This window comes from Phycodurus eques, chromosome 15 (genome assembly GCF_024500275.1).
Source record: "Phycodurus eques isolate BA_2022a chromosome 15, UOR_Pequ_1.1, whole genome shotgun sequence".
Classification (NCBI taxonomy): Eukaryota; Metazoa; Chordata; class Actinopteri; order Syngnathiformes; family Syngnathidae; genus Phycodurus; species Phycodurus eques.
In genome coordinates this window covers 328,958-346,423 of record NC_084539.1, presented here as the reverse complement: position 1 = coordinate 346,423, position 17,466 = coordinate 328,958, and the positions used below count along the sequence as shown (strand labels likewise).

The following is a 17,466-nucleotide window of genomic DNA, read 5'->3' as shown; positions in this document are numbered from 1 at the left end:
GTGGAAAATTTTCTGGACAAGTGGTTTTTAAATTTTTTTAGCTACAGCATTTTCAGTAAAATACTGTGTATGTAAAAGAGAAATAGGGATTGAACTGGCAAAATCATTAACCCCGACTCCATTATCCCACACAACTATATAAGCAAATTTTTTTATTCACGGATGCTAACGGAATATCAGACTTTGGAGAAAATTGTGATTTCATACTGACGTTGTTAAGCTTGCGACCCTCTCACACGCTGATTGCCACTCATGCTTGTTTGCCTCTGTAAGAGACTTGTGATACTTTTATAGATTCTGAAGTGTTTGGCATGGAGCAGTTTTGTACCATTAGACCCACTATACTTACTGTGACTTGCGTAACAAAAAGGCACATTTAGCGAAACACACACCTGAATATGGTGGGTGAATTTGACCCACATATCGTCAACCGATTGGTCGGATAAAAATTCAGTGTGCCAATCAATCCTCCCAAGTTCATATCTGATTGAAAAATTACGTTGTCCACTTCCGGGTCCTCATTTCCCATTTAACAAAATCGGTCCTAAACATCCACAAGCAGAAGAATGGTCAGGACTTGTAAAACAAGTGGTAACTTCCAATTTCATAACTGTCTCTGGATTAAGTAAAAATAAGCATATTGTTAATTAATGTAGTCCCACAACATCTATCCATCCATCCATCCACTTTCTATACCTCATCCTCATTAGGCTCGCGGGTGTGCTGGAGCATATCACAGCTGACTTCGGGCGAGAGGCGGCAGGGTACATTATCAACAAACATAGACAAACAACCAATCACACTCATATTCACACCAAAGGACTATTTTCGGAATGTGGGAGGAAACCTGAGTACCAAGAGAAAAACCCACGCAACCACTGGAAATACATGCAAACCCCACACGGGAAGGCCGGAACTTGCATACAAATCCACGAACTCTGAACTGGGAGGCAGATGTGATACCCACAATTCAACATAACTTGATTTATCAAGCACTTTAACAACTGCACCTGTAACCGCTGCTGTACCTAAGATGAAACATAGACTAATAATTGTAATATAATCATAACTAGAAGGAGCAATTCCTGTAGAAATTGCATGTGAATGCTGCAATGCTGATTGAGATCATGCGCTTGAATGAGCTGAACAAGTAGAAGTTGGAACGGTGGGAATCAGTTGAGAAATAAGGAAACTGTAGCTAAAAATGTAGAATTTGTCTTATTGTGGCTATTTTAGTGTTGCACAGTGTAGAATGTGGGTAATGTGGGGAATGTGGAAAATGTAGTAAGTGGACTCTTTGAATTGGTGAAGAAATGTGGAAGCAGGGGGGAACAAGGCAGAATAGAGTGCAATGGGGGAGAATGTGGGTGTTTTAACATAATAAAATGTGAAATGTGGGTGTAAAATGTGGGTAAAACGGGAATGTGGGGAATACAGACGTGTTTTCAAGAAGTTCTGAATGAGCTGAATGTTTTAAAAGTGAAATAATGATGTGAAAGTATTTTGTTGAAAGTGTCATTGGGAATGAATGGGAATTATTTGGGTATAAAATGTGGAATTGTGGGTAATGTGAAAATGTTGCGGCTTCGATGAGTAAGAGCATGCGTGCGTGAATTTTTCGAACACGTCGAAGTTGGAACGGAGTGAATCGGATGCAAAATGGCGAGGGAGAAGCCCGTCAAAAAACGCGGTGGAATAATAAAAATACAGATAAAAATAAAGGTAGAATAACGTGTGATGCTTGAGCATTCACATTGCTAACCAACTAACTATCCATCCATCCATCCATTTTCCTTACCACTTTTCTTTACTAGGGTCGCGGGTGTGCTGGAGCCTATCCCAGCTGACTCTAGGCGAGAGGTGGGGTACACCCTGAACTGTTTGCCAGCCATTTGATGGGCACACGTAGACAAACTCACATTCACATCCTATGGGCAATTTAGAGTCTTCAATTAACCTACCATGCATGTTTTTGGAATGTAGAAGGAAACCGGAGTACCTGGAGAAAATCCATGCAGACATGGGGAGAACATGGAAACTCTTCCAGGATGCTGAAATGGTAATCCTGCGATCACCAGCGATGAAGGTTTACCTGGAAGTCTACCTATGAGCTTGTTTTTATTTGATTTCAATTTCATTGAGGTGGTGTTTAAAAGCAAAATCAGAAAAGAACAAAAATGTGTCATTGCCAAAGTACTTCTGGACCAATCTGTACAGGGTGTAAATAGTCTATTTAGAATTTAACAAAACGTCATCAGAGGGCGCCAAAGGTTGATGTAATATACATGTATATTCACCACCATGTGTCATCGGCTTCATCAACGTCGGTGACGAGTTTGCATATCGACAGGAAGGGCAGCAGCTGGAGCTGTGGTGCGGCCGACACAACCTGGAGCTGAACACGCTCAAGACTGTAGAGATGATCGTGGACCTCAGGAGGCATCCTTCACCACAGCTGCCCGTTACGCTGTGTGTCAACCATCAAAACCTTCAAGTTCCTGGGAATTTCAGTCTCTCAGAAAGCTGAAGTGGGAGATCAACTCCATCTTCAAAAAGGCCCAGCAGAGGATGTACTTCCTGCGGCTTCTGAGGAAGGACGGCCTGCCACAAGAGGTGTTGAGGCAGTTCTAAACAGAAGTCATCGAATAAGTCCTGCGTTCATCCATCACAGTCTGGTTTGGTGCTGCCACAAAAAAGGACAAAGTCCGACTGCTATGGACAATCAAAACTGCTGAAAAGATTGTCGGTTTCCACCGACCCACCCTTGAGGACTTACACGCTGCCAGAACTAAGATATGAGCATGCAAAATCTTTGTTCTATCAGACACATCCTGGTTACCACCTCTTCCAGCCCCTTCCCTCAGGGAGGTGCTATCGGTCAATACAAACGAAAACAAGCAGACATTCCAACAGCATCTTCCCTCTTGCCATGAACTTCTTAAACAGTTAACTTACAATTCCATTTTAACATGCTGCCAATTTTGTCTTGAGATTGCAGTCACATCTCTGTCGGGCCAATTATACATTAGTCGTGAACTCACTGTAGTAGTCTCGGCACTCTGCACTACTTGCATATCTGTTGTTGACATATACTGGCCACTCGTGCTTGAGAAGCCACTGCGCCATTTGCACAATGGTCACTGCACCAGACTATTGTTCTATTAGTCATTTCAAACTGCTCTAAATTGCTAGAGGAATTGGCATCATTTTGCACAATTGTCAAAAAAAAAAAAAAAAAGTATTAGCATTACCACATTACCGGTAAGCTTTTATTGCTCGGTGACTGTGTTTTTGTTTTTATGCCTCAAAAGTATTCTCTTGTCAATTGACTGTCTGTTGTAGTACTAGAGCCGCTCCAAATACCGAAGACAAATTCCTTGTGTGTTTTTGACATACATGGCAAATAACGATGATTCTGATTGTTTAGTAACCATTTATTCCAGGCTTTAAACAAAATCTGACCCGTTCTGAATCTGACATTAAATATCTTGTCTTTGTAGTGTATTCAATTAAATATAGGTTGAACATGATTTACAAATCATTGTATTCTGTTTTTATTTATGTTTAACACAACGGTCCCAACTTCATTGGAACTGGGGTTGTACAAATAACCACAGAGGCAGTATATAAAACTCCCGTTGCACAGAAAAACTGTTCCGGCATAAAAGGTATAGTGCTCCTCCTTTCTGCATGGCCAAACAGCCGAGCAGGACAGGTAAACAAACATAAAACCTGGTAGTGAGGGTAGTCTGATTTCCACTGGGAGGTCATTCCACAGTTTAGGACCAGCAATGGAAAATGCTATCGCCTCCAAGCTTCAGCTTGGACTTTGGTACTTCTAGGAGCAACGCTCTGATCAAAGCCACTGCTGCCACCTACTGTCGATTTATCAAACTAAAATCCTTTCCAAGCCTTTGATACATATAGTGGAGCTGCGCCAAACCCGCTATGACAATAATACATAAATAAAATTACCAAAAAAATTATTAAAAATAAGGAAAACATAATACGTCTCTGGCACTAAATAAGTTCATGTTTATCTTCAACTAAAAAGTTTGAATTTAATAAAATTCGATATAAAGTCCCCTTAAGATCCTTCTTGATGATTATAAAATAAGTGAACCATCTCAACACTTCAATTAATCAGAACATTAATAAACATTTAATATAGTTTCCCATTTGAACCACTTTTATATGCACATCTTGGTGATGAAAAGTGTTACTCATGTCACTCTCCACGTTACCGCTATACCCACACATTACACAATGATGCTCTTGTAGCAGTAGCAGTAGGATTGCTGTCAGTGTTCAGCCCTTGTCCTAATTGATGACTATCCATCCATCCATCCATTTTCTGTACCGCTTATCCTCACTGGTGTTGCAGGCCTGCTGGAGCCTATCACAGCTATCTTCAGGCGAGAGGTGGGGTACACCCTGAACTGCTCGCCAGCCAGTCGCAGGGCACATATAGGTAGTTTTAATTGGGCCCACATCGTTAAGGCTTTATCGGCTTCCCTCCCAATGACGAGGACTGGTTAAGTGTGGCTAAAGGTTTAGCCATATAAACAGACTTGATATTCTGGCTAACTACACACAATCAGGGATCTCGTTTGATGTGCGTCCCGCGTCTGAGACACACAAAAATGAGCAGGGACGCACAGCATTGCTTACACACGTATGTGTTGGTGAAGTGCTTCAGCGAATCATTATCCAATATAAGTACAAATCCTGTCTTGGTGGTAGCCAGTACCCCATCTGAGGCAGAGGAGGGCAGGTTATCGTTCCATAAATACAACAGACTTTTTTCCAGACTGTGAGCGCGAATGGTTGTTTTTTCTGTGTGCCCTGCGATTGACTGGCAACCAGTCCAGGGTGTGCCCCACAGTTAACTGGGATAGGCTCCAGCACTCCCGCGACCCGCTTGAGGATAAGTGGTTCAGAAAATGGATGAATGGACATTTACGTTGACTAATATTTTGAAAAGATGCACACATGCGAGGGAGCAAATTCTTAACTACATTAGGATGAAGACGAATCGTTGTTACATAAAATTTTGGCATATAGAGATATTTGATATTTGTGTCTGTACATAGTTCGTGTTTGTGGCAAAACATTTAAATAAAATATAAAAATAGATAGACACAACTGGAGGACATAAGGAACAGGTTATTAAATTAGCACATTTCCATTTGATCAAAATCCACTGTGGTTGGATTTTCGAGTAAACCTGAAAACTACTGTTTGGGTATGCCGGTGAAAGTGTCATTTTGATAACAGGATTTACACCCATCAGTTTCTCATAAATAAGTGGTGTCCAACAAATCTTTGTGCCCGAGAATCTGCTTCATGAGTTGCAGGTAGCAGTCCTGTGCACTGACTGATGTCATTTTGCCAAATGGTAAGGTCCACTGTTGCATGCTGCAGGTGGCTGCGGAGGAGGGTCTGGATGAGACTGAGACTGGTGCTGTGATGTGGTGGGGAGAGTTAACCAATTTCTATGAGTTTCCACTAAAAACACATGCTGACAAATAGGTACCATGGATTCTTAATCTCTGGTCATACACGCCACCACACGACCCTGCGCACTGCACATATAATTACTTAATGCAAGAAGTAAAATCACATATAATCGAGGAATATGGAAATTATTTCCATATTCTGCTGTAACTGAGTGATGGGCCGTTACAGGACACACCTGAGGAGGACTAAGGAGTCTTTTTCACCTTGATGTGTCTGAAAATAAAGGTATGGTGAGTACTATGCTTTTGTAGCACAGTCCTCAAGGGACGAAGATCCTTTGTTACAACTCTGGATCTTGTTGAGCGAGCTGAAAAAGGCCAGAAAGTATGTGCAAGTGTCAGCAAGTGCGAAATCCCTGACTGGTACATAACAACAGGGGGTGACATACACATACATATCAACCATGTGCTAACGCCATTGCTGAACAGCAAAAGATTCACACTCTCACCCAAGAAATCTAAAACTCATGGAGATGCTAAGACAAGCCAACCTACATTTCACAACAAATGTACAAGCGAACCTAGCAGGCTTATTAGGGGACCATGACGACAACCATGTCGTCATGGTCCCCTACAACAACAACACAACAGCTACTTCGCAACAGCTACTTCGCAAGTAGCCATGGAAGAAGAATTGGCACAAACAATATGAGTATGCAGCACAGCACAGGAAAACCCAGACATGACATTGTTTACAGACGGGCACAGTCATCTGGGCCGAACATGGGACATAAAGTCGTGTCATATGCAATCACGACACCAAATATAGGAGAAGAGAATGTGTTTTCAATCCTTGAAGCAGGAAGAACTACCACCACCACACTCAGCCCAGTCGGCAGAACTCCATGCGGTCCGTGTCAACTGGTGGCAGGTAAGACTGTACATATATACACAGACTTGGCCTATTCCTGCAGGGCACTGCTTGTAGACATAGCTGCATGGCAAAGAAGTGATTTTACTGACCACTACAGGCACACTAGTGATACAACACAAATTGCTCCTCGAATTGGCAGCATCTGTAAAACTACCTCATGCAGTCACACACATTCTTTCCAAAGCTGACACATTTGGAGCACATGGTAACGCCAGTGCTGGCTTAGCACCCAAGCAGGCTGGGAGGTGTGCTTTTGTCTCCCTTCTCTCACCCATACAGATCTACAGTGTGTCGGACCTGGACATTGCCAAACAGTTGTCAATCCTGCTGCCTACCCTCACGAGGAGGAAACGGACTGTGGAGCCCATGGCTGGGACTCCTGTCTACATTGACGCCTCAGGAGTCCCACGAGCCGTCCTGGATGAGTATAAATTAGTTGACCAAATTGCACCAGATTTTGAGCCTATTTTCGTTGCGATAACCCCAAACAAAAACATAGATCGCATAAACTACATACATTATAATGTTCAAAGGTTGACAAATTTTACACGCGATGGCTTCGCGGCGGTGCATACCCAAATGGATGCCACCTAGTTAGTTGCCTATCACAATAGGCTGGCACTCGACTCCATATTGGCAGAAAGAGGAGGTGTGTGCTCCTTGATTGGCGAAAGCTCCTCCAAATTAATTCCCAATAATACGGCTCCAGACGGGAGCCTCACCAAAACACTTAACGGTCTGAGGGCCTTATCTAATGAACTTAAAGAACAATCGGGAATAACTGATACGTTTCATGATCTATTGGAAAGATGGTTTGGCAAATGGAAATGGATAAATGGTAGTTTGGTAATCTCAATTGGCACTATACTTGGGGTTTTTGTGTTTTGCGGTTGTTGTTGTTTGCCGTTCATTAGGGCGGTGATCATAAGATGCATCGACCGAGCGGTGGGTCGTCGAGAGAGTTTAAGTCAAATCCGTTGGGGGGCCGGGTACTTCGGTGTTGGGTATGGGCGTTGACATGTAGGACACACATTTGGTGCCATGCACACACACTTAGGGGGAACTAGTCCCCACCTTTTTTCTGTAATACATATTGTTAGGTTTTTCCAACTGTCGCACACACCTAGTCACCACCCTTTGTCGGTGTTTAAGTCAAACCCGTTCGGGGTCCGGGTACTTCGGTGTTAGGTACGGTGGTCTACATATAGGCTACACATTGTTCTCACACACACACACACACACACACACACACACACACACACACACACACACAATGTTTGTGAGGTGACAGGGTTGAGCCACCTCAACAGGGAGAGTTGTTAGAAATTACTGGCTGCACGCTTACACAACACTGCATACACTTTTATTTGATACCTCCCATTACAGATACACATCCAGATATACTTATAAACATATAATTGCATTAGACTTAGTCGCACTGATGCAACAAATGCACACCATATAAACAGCGTGCTTTGGGAAGTTCACTCCGGGCGCGCTCTCCGCAACACGGAATCTTGGGTAACTCAGAGCGTTGGTTGTGTGTGTCCCACTTGATACAAGTAAAACTGACACATTCAATTTTGCGGATGAACTGACGCATCCCTAGCAATAGCAAACACGTTCAGTAGTAAAGTTATAGAAAGTGGAGCACGCTCTGTCTCTGGGTGCCGCGGTCTTGGGGCACGATGGGAACAACGGACTGAATTTCCGAACGGACCCCAAACACTAGGGTGAAGCTCGGATTGCTCCGCGACTGCATTACGTCACGACGGGAAGCAGTTTTGGCCACCAAACAAGCGGACAAGAACTTCTGCGGTCTCTCCAACACGGACGTTGGTCTGAGCCACCTGCGGGAGAGCCCAACACTGAACCTTTTCCAACCTTATTGTCTGACTTTGTATTTTCGAATAAATAAATAAATTTTTCATCCAGCCGAATCATTGCAGTTTTAACTCAACCAGAAAAAAAAGAACCGGCAATACAGGTTTGTACGGTCGTGGAGGCTAGACTCAGGACAGAAGTGAGTATTTGCGAGCAACAGTATGGTTTCATGCCTAGAAAGAGTAACACAGATGCATTATTTGCCTTGAGGATGTTGGTGGAATAGTACAGAGAAGCTCAGAAGGAGCTACTTAGTGTCTTTGTGGATCTAGAGTTAGCCTATGACAGAGTACCCAGAGACGAATCGTGGTACTGCATGCGGAAGTCTGGAGTGGCAGAGAAGTATGTTATAATAATACAGGACATGTACAAGGGCAGCAGAACAGTGGCGAGGTGTGCTTTAGGTGTGACAGAGGAATTTAAGGTGGAGGTGGGACTGCATCAGGGATCAGCCCTGAGCCCCTTCATGTTTGCAGTGGTGATGGATAGGCTGACAGATGAGGTTCGACTGGAATCCCCGTGGACCATGATGTTTGCAGATGACATTGTGACCTTGAGTGAAAGCAGGGTGGTGGAACAGTTAGAAAGATGGAGGCATGCACTGGAAAGGAGAGGAATGAAGATTAGCCGAAGTCACAGAATATATGTGCATGAATGAGAGGGGTGGTGGGGGAAGGATGAGGCTACAGGGAGAAGAGATAGCAAGGGTGGAGGACTTTAAATACTTTCAGTCAACAGTCCAGAGCAATGGTGAGTGTGGTCAGGAAGTGACTGCGCTCTTGGGGTAATTTGGGTCGGCCGGCCATTGTGGGAAGGTTCACCACTGTTCTATGTTTTCGCCATTCGTGGAAAATGGCTCTCACTATAGTTCGCTGGAGTACCAAAGCTTTAGAAAAGGCTTTAAAACCTTTTACACATTGACAGATCTCACTTACTTTCTTTCTCATTTTTTCCTGAATTTTAAATCTCTGCATGATGCCTAGCTTGTGAGGATCATTTGGTCTACTTCACTTTGTCAGGCAGGTCCTAAATAAGTGAGTTCTTCATTGAGAATGTGTGGGACAAAATAATCTATTTCAAGCTAATGTATCATAAACAGCCAAGCTATCAGAGGTTTGGTGTCTATTGTTAATTCCACCACTTTTGGTTGCTCTGAACATGCGTGCGCAGAGCACAGGTTCTGCCTACACGCACATTCAGCCAATCAGATGTGATCAGCAGCCACCAAATTGTTTATGAAAGAATTACTATGGAAGAAGACTCTGATTCAATGAGGAGCTGCAATCCTCCTCCCCTTTCCCTCCGAAATTAAAGTTAATGCGTAATAAATTATGTTAATCTAGTGTTTTATTTCTTGATAATAGTGTGTTTTCACTTTTTCTATAATTGCACTATATTTACTTTTTAACCACACACTGATAAAAAAAAAAAAGTATAACTTAATTAGGGACTGGAACGGAATAATTGCATTTCCATTTCCCATTTTCAATGGGAAACGACTTCAGTTTAAGAACGTTTTGGGTAACAAACAGGGTCATGGAACAAACTGAGTTCATAACCTGAGGTTCCACTGTAATACAAGGAATAAAATGTATCTAAGTGTACAGTACTATTGTGGATTACTGTATGTTTAAGAATTTAAAAGGTGTGTAAGAGTATAGAAAGTGTTTGAAACACTATAGTAGAGGTTAATAGGAGTGCAGGGAAGATTATTAAGAGTCTGAGGAGGTTCATAGAGCTTTAAAATAAGTGTAATCTTAAAAATAAGTGGCCACTACTTTGCAGATTTCACCTATTGCAGGAGTGGTCCGGAAACGAACCCACGCGATTAAGAAAGGATTACTGCATAGTGAGAATTTCCGTGAAAATAAACTATATGTTTAACAGAAAATTTACAATATAGCATGGCCGTGACAAGTGAACCATGATATAGCGAGGGATTATTGCCTTAATCTATTCACGATGAACCGATGAAAAATACAGTAACAAGCAGCAACTCGCACACCCTCTAGTGGCCACTAATTTGTAAAAAGACTTTTGGGACAACCTGAATCCTAATTGAAACTCGAATGATCAACTTTTGGTCATTTAAAAGATTCAAAATACAGCTCTTGGGTTGAATCAAGCTACAGTGGGTACAGAAAGTATTCATCCATCCATTTTCTGAGCCGCTTCTCCTCACTAGGGTCGCGGGCGTGCTGGAGCCTATCCCAGCTGTCATCGGGCAGGAGGCTGGGTACACCCTGAACTGGTTGCCAGAGAAAGTATTCAGATCCCCTTAAATATTTCACTCTTTGTTATATTGCAGCCATTTGCTAAAATAATTTCCCCCCCTCATTAATGTACACACAGCACCCCATATTGACAGAAAAAAACGGAATTGCTGAAAATTTTGCAGATTTATTATAAAAGAAAAACTGAACTATCACACAGCCAAGTATTCAGACCCTTTGCTGTGACAACTCATGTATTTAACTCGGGTGTTGTCCATTTCTTCTGATCATCCTTGAGATGATTCTACATCTTCATTGGAGTCCAGCTGTGTTTGATTATACTGATTGGACTTGATTAGGAAAGTCACACACCTGTCTATATAATACATTTCAGCTCACAGTGCATGTCAGAGCAAATGAGAATCATGAGGTCAAAGGAACTGCCTGAAGAGCTCAGAGACAGAATTGTGGTAAGGCACAGATCTGGCCAAGGTTACAAAAAAAATTCTGCTGCACGTCAACTGCAACCCTCGACCAGTCGGCGTTTCATGGCAGAGTGGCCCGATGGAACCCTCTCCTCAGTGCAAGACACATGAAAGCCCGCATGGAGTTTGCTAAAAAACACCTGAAGGACTCCAAGATGGTGAGAAATAAGATTCTCTGGTCTGATGAGACCAAGATAGAACTTATCGGCCTTAATTCTAAGCGGTATGTGTGGAGAAAACCAGGCACTGCTCATCACCTGTCCAATACAGTCCCAACAGTGAAGCATGGTGGTGGCAGCATCATGCTGTGGGGGTGTTTTTCAACTGCAGGGACAGGACGACTGGTTGCAATCGAAGGAAAGATGAATGCAGCCAAGTACAGTGATATCCTGGATGAAAACCTTCTCCAGAGTTCTCAGGACCTCAAACTGGTTCACCTTCCAACAAGACATTGACCCTAAGCACACAGCTAAAATAATAAAGGAAGTGGCTTCAGAACAACTCCTGTTCTTGAATGGCCCAGCCAGAGCCCTGACTTAAACCCAATTGAGCATCTCTGGAGAGACCTGAAAATGGTTCTCCACCAAGGTTCACCATCCAACCTGACAGAACTGGAGAGGATCTGCAAGGAGGAATGGAAAGAGAATCCCTAAATCCAGGTGTGAAAAACCTGTTGCATCATTCACAAAAAGACTAATGGCTCTATTAGCTCAAAACGGTGCTTCCACTAAATACTGAGCAAAGGGTCTGAATACTTACGGCTGTGTGATATTTCAGTTTTTCTTTTTAAATAAATCAGCAAAACATTCAAAATTCCGTTTTTTTCTGTCAATATGGCGTGCTGTGTGTACATTAATGAGGGGGAAAAATAACTTAATGATTTTAGCAAATGGCTGCAATATAACAAAGAGTGAAAGATCTAAGGGGGTCTGAATACTTTCCGAACCCACTGTATATAATGTGGTTATACTTGACATTGGCGAGTGCATAGTCTGTGTAAAAATGTAAGCAAATTAAGTTAAAATGTAAGATAATAAAACAAACACATCTCTGACCTGACAGGTGAACGTGGCTTGAAGCTTTTCATAGTCTTGCAGACTCTTCAGGTCCTCAAGACTTTTAGCCAAAGGAAGTGGTTGGCTATCATCCTCATCCAGGCAGCTGAAGAGATTTGTGAGTATGCTGACATTGGAAAGGTTCTCTTGAAGCGGGCTGGGAGATTCTATACCCAAATTAGAACCATGTTCTTCTATCCACTCATCGTCCCTTAGTGAGTAGTATCGCTGTGGCCTGTGGAGACATGACTGGACTCAATGATGCAGTCACAATATATAATTCGCAAGTATGTGTGAATGCTTGTGTTAGTGAACTTTTTTGTGTTTAAAAAAAAATATTAAGTATACAAGGGAAAATATGCCTTGCTTGGTTAACCTAGATCAGGGAAGGGAAATTCATTTTACCAAGGGGCCACGAGAGAAACTGTAGCAGTTGTTGAGGGCCAAGCCAACCTCCTAATCTCAATTGTGGTTCACATTAATGCAGTAAATTGGATAGTTTTCTTAAACTGCTGTGCTGCTGTGTAGATATGTTGTATGCTATTACAATTATACAAACAAAAAAAATATGTTAAACAAAATTATGAGCAGTCATATTGAAATCACATATTTACACATTAACATATCACTATTTAATCAACATTCATAAAAAAAATGTGTCTACAGTGTGAATCAATTGCTCTACATTTTTGAAGTGTTCTGACATGAGCAATTACTGCTAACTCATATTAGCTTTTCCTTTTTGGGACACCAACATCATTATCAGGGCAAATCCTGCTCCTACCTTCACGATGCAAGAAAATGGAAAAATGTTCCTAACATGAGGCTGGGCGTTGAGTTAATTTTTCAGGAGGATTCTTTTTTTTTTTTTAATTCAAATTATTTGTTTTAGCGGCTTCCATACTTCAAAGCGCGTCCCCACAGATGTGCAGTTCCCACACCAACAACATAGCCACGAACAGAGAGGAGGTAGTTTTCAAAATAGGCGATAAAACTATCCTCACTTCATGTGTTTGAACTGCATTAACACCTGTCTGAAACAATAACATTTAAGTTGCCCTTTCCAATAAATAATTTCTATTTTCAAAATTTCTCTTTTATGGCGATAATTGAGTCAGTTTTTCACTGGCCACCACCAAAATATGTAGTGATGTTTCTTGTAAACCACAAAATGGAAAGTGTGTTGTTAGAACATAATTCAAGTTGGCTTACTGGTTGTGACAACTTTCCAGACTTTCATTACAATTGTTTTTCTTCAACAGCATGGGTGACTGCGTCTGTAACAGTGGGTGGGGGGAAACAAATGTAAAATCTAAGAATACTGCTTTTACAGTACTTCAAATGACACACTATAAAAAGAATAGGAATGCCAATACAGTAGTCTTTTACCGATATTAGATGGACATATGGATGGAGAGACTGACAGATATATTTTATTATTCCTCTGAGGGAAATTAAGGTCCCATAGCAGCAATATTCATACAATATATGAAAACAGTGTGTATATAAATATATACATGGTATATTATTTAGCAACGACATGAGCAAAAAACAAAAAGCACAAGGTGGCCTTGAGAAGGAAATATATAAAATCAGGGACACAAAGCATGGTGAATCTGCATCCACAAATGCACAACATTGCATACCGGCGTATGTGCAAGGCTGGAAATAAACGGTCTCGCATCGCAGTTTTGCACATCAAGAAACATTGAAAATCTAAACAGCAAATCAGGTTTACCGCGGTGACGGTTTGCGAAGACGTTAGCAGGCAGGGGAGTATGTGACACAACGCGCTTAGAAGCAGCCATGCAAGATGCAAAGATGCTACTATCAGATGGCCAAATGGAGAAAGAAAGGATCTGGTTAGGATCCAAAACACACAAGCTCATCTGTGTAGAATGGTGGAGGTAATGTCATGGCTTGGGCTTGCATGGCTGCTTCTGGAACGGGTTAGGGTTATCAGATGAGTGAACTCCCTCTGGATCGCTTGGAAGCAGCCGAGCATCATCCCAAGATCCTCCGGATGATAATGATGGCGACCAAATATTCAATGTTATTCACTTTAAGTTAATTTACCTCATTCACTCCCATCCGTTTCCTGAGCAGGGAACCACCAGACTGCCAGGTATTTTCAAGCAATTTCACTCATTTTTCAAGCCCCACAGAATATTGTGTGCTATGACTATGTAAACACCACCAAAAGAAAGATCAGACTCTCTTCTTCATCAGAAACATTTTTTTTTCTCTAGCTTATACCGTTCTGTAGTAATCAGCAGTCAAATATAGGTTAGTTTCAGCCAAATCTGTTTCTGAAGGAAAATAACAGAGAAAACAGCCTTTTTGTTAAAGCAGACAGATCAAGCAGAACGACTTTGACACCAATATTTTTTTCTTCAGTGAAAATCTCAAACATCAGAACATAAGACAACACTGAGAAAGTACTTTTGACAAAAAAAAAATATTTATTTACAAGTATAATTATGTACAGCATTTACATTAGACAAAAATGAATGGACGAATGCGGTTCCCATACCTGCATTTTCTTCCTCCTCAACCATTTGCTCCATAGTCCAGGTTTTTATTACCGTGCGCATAAAATCTAGCAAGGTTTTCCCCACATCTGTATTTTATTCTTTGATGGCGGTGAATGGGATCTTGTGTGGTTGTCTTTGTCCTTGAAACCAGTCCCTACTTCTGCTTGAAGCACAACCTGTGCAGTATAGAAATGTAACTATTACTATTAAAATACATTGTTGAAATTACTGTAGTGGGACGTGGGGGGGGGGGGAAGCTTTTAATTACCTTTTTTTCTTTGCACTGCGTACTGGAATAGGAGTCGAACGTCTGCTGGATGCATAACCTGTAAGTTTTAAAAAATACATACGATTACTAGTGAATACTTTTTACTGATGATGTATTATGCAAGGGTAAAATAACAACATTACCTTTCGTCATCACAATCCTAAAAGACATTCGACTCGCGGGTGTTCCATTACTGCAAGATGGACGAGCTGGAAATGGAAATTTAAAATCAGGAATGGCAACATGTTACATTGTAACGTAAACTAGTGGGACAAAATGATGTTTATGTAACAAGGATTGAAGGAGAGTGTTTGATCGCCAAATGTAGCTAAAGCTAGCTGCAAACGAGTTACCTTCGCCTTCATTATCATCCGGAGGATCTTGGGATGATGCTCAGCTGCTTCCAAGCGATCCAGAGGGAGTTCACTCATCTGATCATTCCAGATCCCATCTACTCAAATCCTGGTCGGCAGACGATCAGCTGGCAAGCGGCAGAGAGGATCTCGCCATATGGCCCGGCATTTTTGGTGATAGCTTTGCTCAAAAGGGATCGGCTGGGAGCGTCATCCTTTATTCCCCCGCATGATCTGAGGGGTAATTCCTGTCAGTCACAGGAATATAGCCTTGGCGCAATAAATTTCTTTTACCGAAAGCTTTTTAAAAAAAAATTTTTTTTTTTAATAAAATATTTTTTTTCATTTTGTCTTCTCTCTTTTCCGCCATTATGGTTCCATCTTCTCTTTGTCTCCTCGTCCCCGCCTCCTCATTCTTCTTCCTCTGAGGGAGGGATGTTCACCTCAAGGCATTGTTGCCCTCTACAGGGTGCCATTCCTCATTCCATTTATCCAGACGCTTGACGATTACACATAAACGGCACAAGACCCTCACCACCCATCACCGTTAAAAAACGCCTTGAGATGGCATTGGCAGGGAATAGCTTGATTCTGAATGACATCTTTGGACGGCATTGGCAGGGAATCAGTTAATAATGTCTGTTCCAATAGTTTTGCTCACTTGAAACGTAGGTGGTTTCAACAAAAGTTGCTCTGTCCTGAGTTGTTTAACACATCTAGGAGTAAAGACGATAAATACAACCTGAAATTCGGAACTTCTGTCTCAAATTCATCTTTTTATCTGAAACCCAATGTCTTCTGTATACAACAAAAGCAAAGCAAAGCAAATTTATTTATATAGCATATTTCATACACAAGGTAACTCAATGTGCTTTACATGATTAAAAGCATTTAAAAACAAAGAAAAGAACAGCGTACAAACATTTAAAACAAAGAGAAAAAAATTAAATAAAAATACAATTAAACACCCCTCCTTGAGCCGTCACCTTGTCGTGGTAGAGGGGTTTGTGTGTCCCAGTGATCCTAGGAGCTAAGTTTTCTGGGGCTTTATGCCGCCGGCAGGGTCACCCATGACAAACAGGTCCTAGGTGAGGGACCAGACAAAGCACGGCTCAAAGACCCCTAATGATGACGACAAACAATGGACTTCGTTTTCCCTTGCCCGGACGCGGGTCACCGGGGCCCCGCACTGGAGCCAGGCCTGGTGGTGGGGCTCGAAGGCGAGCACCTGGTGGCCGGGGCCAGCCCGAAAGGGTAACGTGGGTCCCCCTCCCCATGGGCTCACCACCTGTGGGAGGGGCCATAGGGGTCGGGTGCAGTGTGAGCTGGGCGGTGGCCGAAGGCGGGGACCTTGGCGATCCGATCCCCGGCTACAGAAGCTGGCTCTAGGGACGTGGAATGTCACCTGTCTGGCAGGGAAGGAGCCCGAGCTGGTGTGTGAGGTCGAGAAGTTCCGAGTAGATATAGTCGGACTCGCCTCCACACACAGCTTGGGCTCTGGTACCAGTCCTCTCGAGAGGGGTTGGACTCTCTTCCACTCTGGAGTTGCCCACGGTGAGAGGCGCCGAGCAGGGGGGGGACGGGTCCTGACTGTTGTTTGTGCCTATGCACCAAACAGCAGTTCAGAGTACCCACCCTTTTTGGAGTCCTTGGAGGGGGTGCTGGAGAGCGCTCCCGCTGGGGACTCCATTGTTCTGTTGGGGGACTTCAATGCTCACGTGGGCAATGACAGTGAGACCTGGAAGGGCGTGATTGGGAGGAACATGCCGTCAAGCTGAAGAAGGAGTCCTATTGGGCCTTTTTGGCCTGTGGGACTCCTGAGGCAGCTGATGGCCAGTGCTGGCCAAGCGGAATGCAGCTCTGGTGGTCGCTGAAGCAAAAACTCGGGTATGGGAGGAGTTCGGTGAGGCCATGGAGAAAGACTTCCGGACGGCTTCGAGGAAATTCTGGTCCACCAACCGACGTCTCAGGAGAGGAAAGCAGTGCACCACCAACACTGTGTATAGTGGGTATGGGGCGCTGCTGACCTCGACTCGGGACGTTGTGAGTCGGTGGGGAGAATACTTCGAAGACCTCCTCAATTCCACCGACACGCCTTCTCATGAGGTCTATTCAGGGGTGCTGGAGAGGAGGGTCCGTCGGGAAGTCGAATCTCAGATTCAGGAGGAGCAGTGTGGTTTTCGTCCTGGCCGTGGAACAGTGGACCAGCTCTACACCCTCGGCAGGGTCCTCGAGGGTGCATGGGAGTTCTCCCAACCAGTCTACATGTGTTTTGTGGACT

At 43.0% G+C, this 17,466-nt stretch overlaps 1 protein-coding gene across 9 annotated transcripts in view; it reads right to left on the bottom strand.

Annotated features, from left to right (window-relative positions):
- Window positions 1-17,466, bottom strand: part of dennd1a (DENN/MADD domain containing 1A) — a 185,733-nt gene that overhangs the window by 2,253 nt on the left and 166,014 nt on the right. For 6 of the 9 annotated variants that reach the window (XM_061697489.1, XM_061697487.1, XM_061697491.1 and 3 more), the window contains 2 exons: window positions 13,243-13,307; window positions 12,031-12,265 (listed from right to left, as the gene is read on the bottom strand). In XM_061697489.1, the coding sequence (XP_061553473.1) occupies window positions 12,031-12,265; window positions 13,243-13,307 (300 nt within the window). The other 3 variants (XR_009769862.1, XM_061697494.1, XM_061697495.1) reach the window with 3 other exon arrangements.